The 13,167-nt window shown below is 46.7% G+C and overlaps 1 protein-coding gene across 1 annotated transcript in view; it reads left to right on the top strand.

Moving 5' to 3' along the window:
* The window catches only part of LOC119390592 (angiopoietin-4), a 40,807-nt gene that overhangs the window by 2,137 nt on the left and 25,503 nt on the right, over positions 1 to 13,167 (top strand). Inside the window, exon 2 of the mRNA XM_037658185.2 lies at positions 6,050 to 6,210. Within this exon, the coding sequence (XP_037514113.2) occupies positions 6,050 to 6,210 (161 nt within the window). The remainder of the gene's footprint in view (positions 1 to 6,049; positions 6,211 to 13,167) is intronic.

Below are 13,167 nucleotides of genomic sequence, written 5' to 3'. Positions count from 1 at the left end.
TTTCTTCAATGGACCTGAGGAGCGGATATTGGCAAATCGAGGTAGACCCGAGAGACCGCGAGAAGACCGCTTTCGGACGCCAGATGGCTTATATGAATTTAAAGTCTTGCCCTTCGGTTTGTGCTCGGCGCCTGCTACCTTTCAAAGGCTCATGGATACCGTGCTTTCTGGGTTGAAATGGAAAACCTGCTTAGTCTATCTTGACGATGTCATAGTGTTTTCCGCAACATTTAACGAGCACCTTGAAAGGCTTGCAGTGGTTTTACGAGCCATACGGTCCGCTGGTCTAACATTGAAACCAGAGAAGTGCCACTTTTGCTTTGAAGAACTGCAATTCCTTGGTCATGTCGTCAGTCACGAAGGCGTTCGTCCAGATCCTGAAAAAATTACAGCCGTAGCACAGTTCCCTGTCCCGTCCGATAAGAAGGCTGTCAGGCGCTTCTGGGCCTCTGTGCCTATTATCGGCGGTTCATCGCGGACTTCGCACGCATTGCGTCACCATTAACTCGTCTCACAAGAGAAGACGTTGCCTTTGAATGGAAAGAGGAGCAGGAAGCTGCTTTTAATGATCTGCGCCAGCGTCTACAAACGCCTCCGGTGCTTGCACACTTTGACGAGGGAGCCCCTACGATGCTTCACACTGATGCCAGCAATGTAGGACTGGGAGCTGTCCTTGTGCAATGGCAGGAGGACGCTGAAAGAGTAATCGCCTATGCAAGCAGAACGCTAACACGCACAGAGGCTAATTACTCCACGACTGAGAAGGAATGCCTCGCCGTGGTATGGGCGGTTACGAATTTCGCCCGTATTTGTATGGCCGCCCCTTCAAAGTTATTAGCGACCATCATTCTCTGTGCTGGTTGACAAACCTTAAAGATCCTACCGGGCGATTAGCGCGTTAGAGTCTGCGGCTCCAGGAGTTCGATATGACGGTCGTGCACAAGTCGGGGAAGCGACATATGGACGCTGACTGTCTGTCCCGGTCACCGATTGAGTCGGCTGTTCTACCCGATGAGGAGGAAACAGCATTCCTTGGTGTTCTCGACACGTCCGCCATTGCGCAGCAGCAACGTGACGACCCTGAGTTGCTTGGTCTAATTAATTACTTAGACGGAAGATCTCAGAAAGCACCTAGGGTTTCCGCAAGAGTATTGTCATCGTTTTGTTTGCGAGACAGAGTACTCTACAAAAGAAACTTTTCGTCGACCGGATCCACCTATTTGCTCGTCATCCCGGCATCACTTCGCACCGAAGTACTTCAGGCATGCCACAACGAGGTGACTTCTGGCCACTTAGGCTACACGCGAACATTGGCCAGAGTACAGCAAAGGTACTACTGGCCACGACTCACCACATCCGTGAAGCACCACGTTCGTACTTGCCTCGACTGCCAGCGACGCAAGTCACCCCCGACTAAGCCAGCTGGCCTCCTGCAACCCGTTCAGGTCCCACGAACACCGTTTGACCAAATTGGAATGGATATTTTGGGTCCACTTCCAACTTCAAGTGCAGGAAACCGCTGGGTTATCGTCGCGACCGACTACCTCACCCGTTATGCCGAAACAAAGGCTATTCAGAGAAACACAGCAGCGGAGGTTGCACGATTTTTCGTCGAGAACGTTGTACTGAGGCATGGTGCACCAACTGTCGTGATCACAGACAGAGGAACCGCATTTACGGCAGCTCTTTTGGATCACGTCTTGATGCTGAGTGGAACAACTCATCGTAAAACCACCGCCTACCACCCGCAAACGAACGGGTTAACAGAGCGTCTAAACAAAACGATTGAAGACATGCTTTCAATGTACGTTGACGTTGAACATAAAAATTGGGACGAAATCTTGCCTTATATCACGTTTGCGTACAACACGGCCAAGCAAGAAACGACTCGCATGACTCCGTTCAGCCTCGTTCACGGACGGGAGGTGCGGACTATGCTGGACGCGATGCTACCGCACGAATGTGACGACACTGACACCGACGCCGATGTGTTTACGCAACGCGCGGAAGAAGCTAGGCAACTTGCCCGCTTGCGGATCCGCCAGCAACAAGACTACGACGCAGGCCGCTACAATGCTCACCGCAGAACAGTTGTTTACCAAGCCGACGACAGAGTATGGGTTTGGACGCCCATACGGAAACGAGGACTATCCGAAAAGCTGTTAAGGCGATACTTCGGACCATACCGAGTATTGCGACGCCTGAGTGATGTCACCTACGAAGTCGTCCCCGACAGTCCCCATTGTACGAAGCGTACCCAGCACCGTCCTGAACTTGTGCATGTTATGCGCATGAAGCCATATGTCAGCGAGTGATTGTGCGAGACCTTTGTTTAAAAAAAAAGCTGCATTTCTGATTTAGCATCGGGGCGATGCTCCTTTAGGGAGAGGCAAATGACGCGTGTATACTACATGTGGACGACGACGACGATGGGGGGCTTTAACGGACACCATCTAGTGGGGCTGTGATTAGTTGAAGACGAAGAAGACGTTCCGCCTGTTCAGCTGATTTTCAACACGCTGTTTCGCTGCCGAAAGGTCTTCTTGTCTTTTCCTCACGTTGCATCGCGACAATATTATGCGGCCGTAACGTTCGGCACTACCACTCGTTCACTGTGCGGGACCACTTCTGAAGAAAGACAGTGACCCATGTGACTGGTGGCGGACTGGCACCTTCAGATAACCCAGTCTGGCAAAGCTTTGCCCCATGTACAGGGGTGGTCAAAAGTTCCCAGGCCGCAACGCCCGGCCGAGCAGCAGCAGCTCGCTACTATCGGGACGCTATCACCGCAATCACTCCTTGGCGCACGCTGGCGTCGAGCGTGTGCGTGAATTGGGGGGGGGGGGGGAGGAGGAGGGAGTGCATCGCTCTCCCTTTCTTGCTCTCCTTGATAAGAAAGCGACGTATAAACTTGGTGCGTCATGTTCCCTCACTGTCCGCTCTTCGGTGCTTCACTATTGTGCAGCGTGTAGCGAGGCGGCAGTCTTCCGGAAAACTGACGCATCATCATTGCGGCCACATTTAGCTAGGCACCATATACATTACCGTGGTTTTAGGCTGCCTGGAAAACAATATCTTGCGTTTAACTTTCCATTGGCACTGCGGTGGTTCTATCAGCCGTCTGCGCAGGCCAATTCGCTGCATACGAGCATGGTCGAAGCTATTCAGAAGAGCTTGTGTTTGGGCTAGTTGGAACACCTTAGTGGAATAAGCAGCGCTGCACACTAGTAGTTCATACCTAGCTTCTTATGACATACAACAACAAAGAGAGAGGGATGCACCCCCCCTCCCTCCACGCACACGCTGGACGCCAGCGTGCGCCAAGGCGTGATTGCGATAGCAGCGCCCCGATAGTAGCGAGCTGCTGCTCCGCGGCCGGGCGTTGCGGCCTGGGAACTTTTGACCACCCCTGTACCTCCCTATACCAGCCACTTCTGTTCCAAGCGAGCGTGCCTTTTCAGTGGCAGGGGGGGGGGGGTGTCTCTGTTAGAAGGGAGCGCCTGCTGCCTGATCATGTGGAGCAACTCATATTTCTTCATGATAACATCTAGTCACTACTTTCATTGTGCCGTGATATTTGCTTGTGTTGTGATGTGCATTGTGTTAGCCTGGACATTGTGTTCTGGAGATAGCAGTGTATGTTTTGATGCCAGTCAGGCTGTTAGTCTTTTTTTCAAATAGCTACATGTTAAATAAAATATCGTTACTGTGGAGGCATTTTTCCTTTGATATTCGATATTCGATTCGATATTCGAAAGTGGATATTCGTATTCGATTCGTATTCGAAAATTTTGATATTCGCACACCCCTAGTTGTTTTCTTTTGCACGTCATATCACCCGGATTGCCGTTTAAGCAGATAAAATACCTGCGAAACGCTGCTTCTATGGCGTTTGTATCGCGGGCACGGTTGTCCGCGGAGGCAGTAAGTACCAGCGCGAACAGACGCCCACAAGAGAAACGACACGTGCACACAGGCGCGGACTGACGACTGAACTTGTGGCAGAATAACAAATCTTATAAATGCCATAATAAAGCACGGGAAATAAACAGGATTGAAATAACACGGTTTACAGCGTGTCAACAATTCAACGCGCAAAAACGCCAACCAAGGAAAGAGCGCAAGAAAACGTCATTTTTAATTTTCCTCTGAAATCCGAAAGCCAATAGCCGCATCCAGAAGACGAATTTCAGCAACAACGTGAGCAAGAGAAGGGGCCCTAAAAGCACTTACCAAATTTCTTAAGATGATCGGCTTCTAGAATGAGGCGCGCAGCCTTGCCTTTACTTTCACTTAGAAACGTCGCCCTTTCTAACCGGACGACGCGACATGTGCACTTATTGCTGCGCGCAACTAAATGGGTGTACTTCTCATTCCGTTTCTCCGATTTGTGTGCGTGTTCCCCTTACCGTCATTGACATAGCGTCCAGTTTTGCCGGCGTAGGACATCGCACATGAAATGATAACGCAATATACCACTCCCGCGGAACACTGGACAAAGGGTGTTTTGTGGTTACAGACGTGCGCACATTTAGTTGCGCACGTCAGTAAGTGCGCAGGTTGTGTGGCCCGGTTTGAAATTTCCGCTTTAAAACTTCCTATCTTATTCCTCTTTATTTCCTATGCTTCACTCGGTAATTTATAAGCTGCGTTGTTTTTCCAGTAAATCCAGTCGTCAGTCGCGCTTGTGTGCACGTGCCGTTTCACTTGCAGGTGTCTGTTCGCGCTGGTCCTTCCTTCCTCCATGACGAACCAACTCACCCATAAAAAACTATTGCCGCAAATATCCGCGTTGCGGTAGGCGCTCCCTTTTGGGTTAAGACCAATCCTTCTGAAAGAATTCTTCGTCAATCTATTGCCTGTCCTCGCTTCAGTTGCAATATTCTCGCTAATCTCGAAGGTCAAGTAACTCATCAACGGCTATATTTAAAGAACAGCCGTTCGCCATCGAGATCGTTACTCTTTCACTATTTATGATGAAACAACCATCACATAGACAACAGAACGGAGAACTAGTTGGTAATAATTCATCATAAAAAAAATTAAGGCGCGCAAACACGGACACGAGAGAAGCGGACAACGCAACTAGACACCGTCAACAGAAAGCGCGCACTGGGGCGGAAAAGAAAGTACACAAAGAACTTATCTGCGCATCTGCATATTGGGCAGCGCCACTTGCCAATCTGGTACACGCGGGGTTGACCGTCAGAGATAAGTTCCTAAGCTTTTCATTTGTTTTTTGTGCAAGATAATCCAAGGCTGGCTGACGCATGTGTTTCCAGTGCTTACGATATGTCAGGCCTCAACAGTTAGACGATTTCGTTCGTTCTTGGGCCTGCATAAGACAGCACACTAATCGAATTTTCGGCGTTCACTACCGTCTCGACAATGTAACGAAACATTTGATGGGGAGCCTGCGGTTAACAGCCCCTTAGGCTCCCATAGTATTTCGTTGCCACAGCGGCCCGTCTGTCCCGCGTAGAAGCGGCCGCATCCGAAAGGAACCCTATACACCACACCTGTACGGCTGCCAGTAAAGTTGTTGGCGTGCCTAACGAAACAAATTTCAGTCTCACATTTGTCCACTGCCTGCTTATTCTATCTCTGCACGGCGGTATATATGTTACACATCTTAGTGGCAGCCGTAGAAGCAACATTAACGCCATACTACTTCCAAGTTTATTCCGTGCGATAAATTTTGGCAGTAAAGAATAGCTACGACGCGCTTCTTCTCACTCGGATTGCTTTCTGCAGCCAAGTTCGGACTCGGCGAAAATGACTTTTTTTTAGCGTTCAGCCACAGTGGCTGCGTTGAATCTCTGGTAACTAAATCTGCAGTAAAATATAACTCCGCGGTTTCTCACGAGTAGTCAAGTTTTTATAAATGTACAGGCTGCAGTCGGCCTATGGCGAGTGGCGCACGCACTGCGCTGCTTCAGTGTAGCATTGCGGATTGATGGAACGTAAACATTAGATAACGTTTTTTTTTTTTTTTCGTGTGTATTAACTACGTCTTTTACAACGAAATTACGTTCTTCCCACCATACAGGTACCCGGCACAGCACACTATGACACGTACAGTCGTTATTGTCTGCATCATCGCTGCCGCGGCAAGGACCGCACTCTCAGAACCGAAGACAAGGGCTTCGTTCGGCAGCATTCGACATCGCATACAGCAGTTAGCAAAGGACTTCGAGACTCATCTTCAGGGTAAATGTCTATATCTCTTGTTGCTGGACGTCATAAGTACAACATAAAATCTTAGAGACGCTGGCTTTTTCCATGCTCCATCCCCTTCTAAATCAGTGTGTTCGGCCCATCGGCCGGTCTAGTTCCGTGTAAAGAGCGCCTATCTCTAAGGACATATGATAGCACTTCGGCCTACATCCTAGACGCAGCTGGAACATCAGCTGAGAAATTATGAATTGGTTCGAAATAAAAATATTGGCGTTCGATACAAAATAACGTACATTACGGTAACCAGTTTTAAATTTGAATCGCAGTTATTTGGCTAATATTGTATATTCAGCGTTAGTCGGCGATCCAGATTCCAATTAGACGCAACCACAATTTGAATGCCTTCGAAAATACAGCCGCATTGGTTGTCTTTTGCAACTCGTGTAACAGAACGAAAAAAGTGGAGAAGACAGCGGCAGGGCTTCAGTGTAAAGAGCGCTGCTTTCAAACTGTTTATTGTGCATGACGCGTAAACACCAGACTAAAGGAGCACAAGTATACATGTGACGGTAACCAGCGCCAGCTTAGCTGACACTGTGGTAACGATAGTGATAAGTAGGGGTGTGCGAATATTCGAAATTTCGAATATTTTTCGAATAAGGTTTGCTATTCGATTCGATTCGCACTGGAATTTTACTATTCGAACTATTCGAACTTCCCCAAAACAAATACAGTCAACGTCAGATTGAAAGTGACCCCATCAGATTTTTAAAATGCTTCACCTCATCACACTTCGGTATTGCGGAAAAGCTGTCTTTCAAGCTCTGCTACGGTCAAGAAAACGCTGGTTCCAACATGGAGATGAAAGATGTCGCAGAGGTGGGGGCTCAATTAATGCTGTTTGGGAGCTAAAATTTGGGCAGGAAGTCCGAAAAATCGGAAGCCGAAGCTTTTTTAGCATCCAAAATTTCAGATGTTCTTATATATTGACGTCTACGAGGCAGGTTTGGAACTCCGGACTTGAAGGGAGCACACCCTTGTCCGCCACATCAGTTGGGCTTTCACAGAACTTGGAAGAGCCCTCTCTTTCAAGTTCTGTGGAAGCCCAACTGATGTGGCTGAGGAAACGTAATCTTTGCCTGTCACGTGTTAAGTGTTGTCGGCAACACTTTGGTTGCACCAAATCATGTACATAAATAGAATTCGAGCTCTACATTGCCTCATTCTCTATAATAAAACTATGTAACACCATCCCGTCTGTGCTTCATCAACCTAGCGAAAAGAAACACTTTCCTGTTGCTATCTCATAAAAATATGCTTAGGAATCCTCTCTAACTGCAATTTCGCTTCGAAATATTCGAAAAATATTCTAGAAATATTCGAAAAATATTTGAAAAATATTCGATTCGATTCGCACTCACACTTCAATATTCGAATTCGCTTCGCACCCAAAATTTTGCTATTCGCACAGCTCTACACTGTAAACCACTTTACACCCGTATGGGTATAACTTGGTGTCTAAAACTCACACCCCTACACCCCAAAAAATAGGTGTACCAAGCAGGATTACACCTATACAATGGGTGTAATTTCAAACTTTCACCCAATGGGTGTGGTTGGGTGTAAAAGCATATTACACCCAAATGAAAAAAAAAGGGTGTACGGTGTAAAAGCACATTACACCCAAACGAGAAAAGGGGCGTTAGGGTGTTTATGCACAATTACACCGAAACACCCAGGCAAAAATTTCCATAATTCCAGTGGTTCCCCCCCCAGTTGGCTCCCATTGAAACGCTAGAAAGCTCACCCTTCAGCTAGTCCTTTCAAGGGCGCATGACCTATTATAGTGGCTCCTGCCACAGAGGGAAAATCCTGGCAGCAGCACTGATTTTATGGTGCATATGAAGCACAGCATATATGGCCCTTACATATACAGTGCAATCGAGACTGAATACAAAGTAATTACCTAAAATGTGTTGACACATATTGCAAGATGTTCACACAGTTATCCAATAGTACAAAATAAAGTCAAGCTTTAATAAACACAGAGCTCGTACATCCGAGACAAATTCTATGGTATTCAATGACCTTTCTCGAGTGTGCAGAGCGGCATCGCGTATGCCGCCAAACAAAGAGCACAAATGACATGGAGCACAAACGACCAAGGTGTTTGTGTCAAAATATGAAGCAAGGGCGTCATTTCCGCTTCATAATGAGGAATTCAATTTAACATGCTTCATTGTAACACAGCCGTATAGTGCAGTATGGGTCTTAGAACAAGCTACACCCGTGAAAGTGGGGTGTAATAGATAAAAACTCCCTCGAAAAGGTAGCAGTTACAGGGAGAAGCACAAATGAACCTTCTTCCCTGTCAGCCCCCTTGGGGCACTACAGACATCTGGTTCCTTTGGGCGCACCCCAGAATGAATTTTCCCACTGTAGTTGCCCTTCCCAAGAAGGGAAATATTGGTGCCACTTCTTATACCTGCACTTATGCAGTTGATAAAATAAAGTGCCATCGTCTTAAATGGGCCGCATAACATCAGTTCAGTGTATGTGTTTGGAATCAACTGGAACACACAAGGTACGGTCTGGTCGTTCTCCTGTTAAGGAGATAGTTCAGAAATGTGCAATCCCTTGATGAGAAAGTGGATTGATAATATTTCAAAATTCCAGCAGTGCCCACACCATTGTGCCTGTTGTCGACTTTTTTAGTAGGGTAAACACTGCCATAACACAGCTGTAGCTGATACACGAGCAGGGTATCAATGCTCCGTGACAACTTACGCAACAATATAAGGCCTCAGTGTCGTTTTCCACAGCAGGCCTCCATATTATCTCTTTTCTGGGAAAGTACATGAGTGAAGTAGAAAACTGTGCACAATGCTGGAATCATGAAATCTTTCCCACTTTCTCAAAAGCAATGGATTGTGGCTCCAACACAAAAAAATGAGCAGTCGGGCCATGACGCGCACGTTGCTGCGCATGCTGAATGCGGTAATATGCAGGAAATGCATGGGAATAGGGACGTTATGACCACGACAGCACTGCAGAAGCATTACCTACATAACAACAGTAGAATCAAATTTTACACGGGCATGTTCAGAGAAATTGAAAGATTATCCTTTTCCAAGCAAAGACAACAGAATCATTGGTAATTGAATAAAACTAGTATTTATTTCTTTTAAAAAATATTGACAAAACTTAAAGTTGTCATATAGGTCAAAAATAAATTTTAAAACAATAAAGGATGTACTGATTTCACTGACAAGTACTGGAAATTTGTTAAGCTAAAGTTTCAATAGCAAAAGATCTCAATTATTAAAACTACTGCAAAAAAAGTCACAAAGTCCTTTGAATATAAAAACTAAGCCAATAACCACAAAGTGGAATGACCAGCGAGAACATGTTGAAATTGGCAGAGACAAAATGGCTTGTATTAAAATGTCACAAGAAAATGAGCAAGAAATTGAAATGAAATACTAGTACCGCCATAGTATTCGTATCTGTATAATGTAAAAGAAATAACTACTCGTTACCATATGAATATATACCTTTATGGCTTAGGCTCGAGTTAATCACAGGTGGCAACATACTTTAGCAGAGCTAAGGCCTATTTTCTAGGCTTTCTTGAAAATGTTCAAGAGCTTTACTACTTGTGTCCTCGGAGTCATTACCCACTGGCCAAGAAGGAGCCATTCAACAGCGACGAGAACGTTGAACGCCTTGTGATGGCAGTCGATATTTAACAGCCAATGTGCTGCCATGAGTGCAGCTACTCATTCTTCGGCATTGGACACACTGAAGAGTAGTTCTGTGTCCACATGGAGGAAAAGCTTGCTTGCATAGGGAAGATCGGGGCCATCGTAGACAATGCAAGGTGTTATTGGAACGCTCTCTCCCTGCATGATAAAAAATAAAAAAGATCATTGTCTGGAAAGCGCTACGCAGACTTCAATTATTTGTTTCAGTAAATAACAGTTTCTGTACCGTGTACTATCGTGAGTAATATGAGCTCGAACATGCGAGCACGTGGAAAATAGCCTTAAAACTGAGATAGGGTGATACGCGGATGGCGCTGCCGAAACTGGAGGGGAGAGGGGGGGGGGGGGCGCTGTTCCGCTGACTGTTGGTACTCCCGCCTCGCTAGCATTGCTGCGAGATGTCGCTGATTGCGTGCCAATGACCGATAGCAATGATAACAAAATAAATAAATGAGGCGCAGCAAAATCCTCAGCCGACACCACCGAGATACCGATGCGCAAGCATGGCCTGCGCATCGTGGCAGGCTACGTCACAGCCGATATCTCAGCAGCTACCTAGTCTGATGTGGCTGTTCGCGTTGATAGGAATTCATATCACCGCTAGCGGCCACTGACACTTTATAAGATGCTGTTTCGCATCAACAATATCGAAGCGGGAGGGTCAACAGCTAGTGGAAGCACGGCGCCCTTTCCACTTTGTTTCCGACAGCCACCGCTGCGAATCAGCCGACGTAAGATTCAAGGCTGTTCGCCACGCGCTCGCGTGTTCGAGCTCATATTGCTCACGATAGTACCATCCAAATATGAAGCTCATAACATGCCCCATAAGTAACTGGAGAGAATTAACAGCTTTTCTACGTGCAATTTGCTTGTTTGGGAAAGAGAAAGTACTATTTGACAAATATCATCCGCATTTTTAAAGAAAAAGGAGCATTCTTTAGTGGCATGAAGGATTCCTGCACAGAGATAGAAAGCGTATAAAACAAAACTATGCAGAAGGACTTCTCTTCATGGCTGTAACTTGCAGCCTTGAAGATGATTGGAGAATTTAAAATATCTGATAAATCATTAGGCTTGTCATTTACCAAATAATATCATTGGAGGTAATCGCACAAACTGCGTTTTTTAATGTTTGTACACGTAAAAGTATTTAGCGAAGTTACAACGCCAAAGCGAGGCGAGGCGCATATAACTCTTAATAACCACAACAAAATAAAGAAAGCTAGACATAATGGAAACAAACAGAATAAAATAAATTGTGCTCGAACGCGGGCATTCAGGCGTACGCACGAATTGACTGGGGGGGGGGGCGCCCCCCCCCAGTCAATTCAGACAGAGGGGGGGGGCGAAGTCTGCCCCCATACTTTGAGTTTTTAGTAAGGGGGGGGGGGAGGGGGGCAGCGATTAAGCTTCCTACTCCCCTCCTCCCTGATGGGGAACCCTGCGCCCGTCTAAGTGCACACTGATGCTCGAACTAGCGCTTGCACAGTTCAGGTAGGTAAGGCGATTCGGCCACACATAGACATGAAAAATTCATTCGAATACTAAGTCAAGTTTTACGAACGGCTCCCCATGCACGGGTGCAGGCATTATCAGGCAACTTATGTTACGGATGAATTAAAACATCGGTACGAATTTAACGAAACGGAATGTATTAGCACTTCGGCGAGCTTCGCGCGGCGTACCTAAAACGAAGCAACATGCTGCGTTAAAATGACCCACACGCATCAACCCGAGCATCACGGTATTTTTAGCGCACAAAACGAACAAGGACGGAAAAGAACGACGCGGACACCATGTCGTTATTTTCTGTCCTGGGTTTTTTTTTTTTTTCTTGTGCGAAAAAAAAAATGCACTTGGATTACCAACACGCCGAAGCATACGCGCCTTAGACACGCTTGACGCTTAGAGGTAACAGGCGCCGTCACAACCCAACTATTCTTAAATCAAAATAGTGCTTCATCGAGAGCAGGGCCCCCTTCCAACACCACCGCCGACAGGAGGGCACCGCCACAACTGCGTTCAAATCCCCCTCCGAATCACAGCCCAGCATGCGCACACTGCTTTCAACACCAAACAAAGCAAAGCTTGCCCGCGCCTGTCACACAACTTTGCCTTCATCCCGATGAAACAATACACTCACATATGCTCGCTACGTTAACAAACGCTCACCGATCGTCAACCAGTTAAGAAAAGCTTAGTTAACGGCATTAGATCGCTCTCTCGGAGTTAACAAAGCGCTCGCCGTAGCAACGTGATAGTGGTACATACCGTTTCAGTTCGAGTGCTCCACGATATGAAGCTGCAGGTCTCCCTTTGAGTATAGTGCATCTTCGTAATAAGCAGCACTGGCAGAAGGTAAAGGACGAGCACACAGCGCAGGCTCACTTCAAACAACCGAAACACCGACTGCAAAACTCGACCGATCGGGAGGCGATGCACAACACACGCAGAAAACGGTAGAGTCCGGCGGTGTGTCCAATGGTAGCGAAGCTTCCATAGAAGCCCATACGTTCAGAAAATGGCTGCTCATCGGCTGCTCATGGGGCTTAGCGCCATCTGTGTGAGGAGGGAACACTTCCGGCGGAACATAAAATAAAGCGGATGTGACGCAATATCCGGTAAAAAAGGGACGTCATTTTGTTGGCACTAGCGCGAAATTTCACCTCACAATATTTCTCTTAGGCCCCTGATCGCTAAGGACTCGCGCGACGGCGAGCCGGCAAGCTCTTGGCGAATGCGCTTGAAGCCAACGCTAGCTAAACTAATGTCAACCCGTGACTAAACAGTGGTGTTTAAGTGTACCGTCGTGCAATTCGCCTTGGTTTTACCAGGAAACTTTATTCTGTGAGCTTTTATTCTGCGTTCGTGTCATCTTCCACAGCGTGAATAAAGTAGGCAGCAGCGTACCTCTCATGTTTGCAGCGTTGCTTATTTGCTTCTCACATGCGCAGGGGACTTAAAGAGCGCATTGCATGTGTGCTTCAGTTCTAACGAGAAGAAATGACGCCTGGTCACGCCAAAATAATGATATTTCAGTTTTATTCAATGGTCACATTAACGCAATTTAACACACACTACAATATGAGCAACAAATGTCGTAATAAGTTCAAAAAGTGCGTACACTACGTGCACTATGTTTTGCCTTTTGTTCCGATAAATTAACCTTACGTGTAACGTGTCACGACATGCGAATTGTAGCGCGACAGATAAGGATCTGCTCACC

Source organism: Rhipicephalus sanguineus, chromosome 4 (assembly GCF_013339695.2).
Source record: "Rhipicephalus sanguineus isolate Rsan-2018 chromosome 4, BIME_Rsan_1.4, whole genome shotgun sequence".
Lineage (NCBI taxonomy): Eukaryota > Metazoa > Arthropoda > Arachnida > Ixodida > Ixodidae > Rhipicephalus > Rhipicephalus sanguineus.
This window is presented reverse-complemented; position numbering and strand designations above follow the sequence as displayed.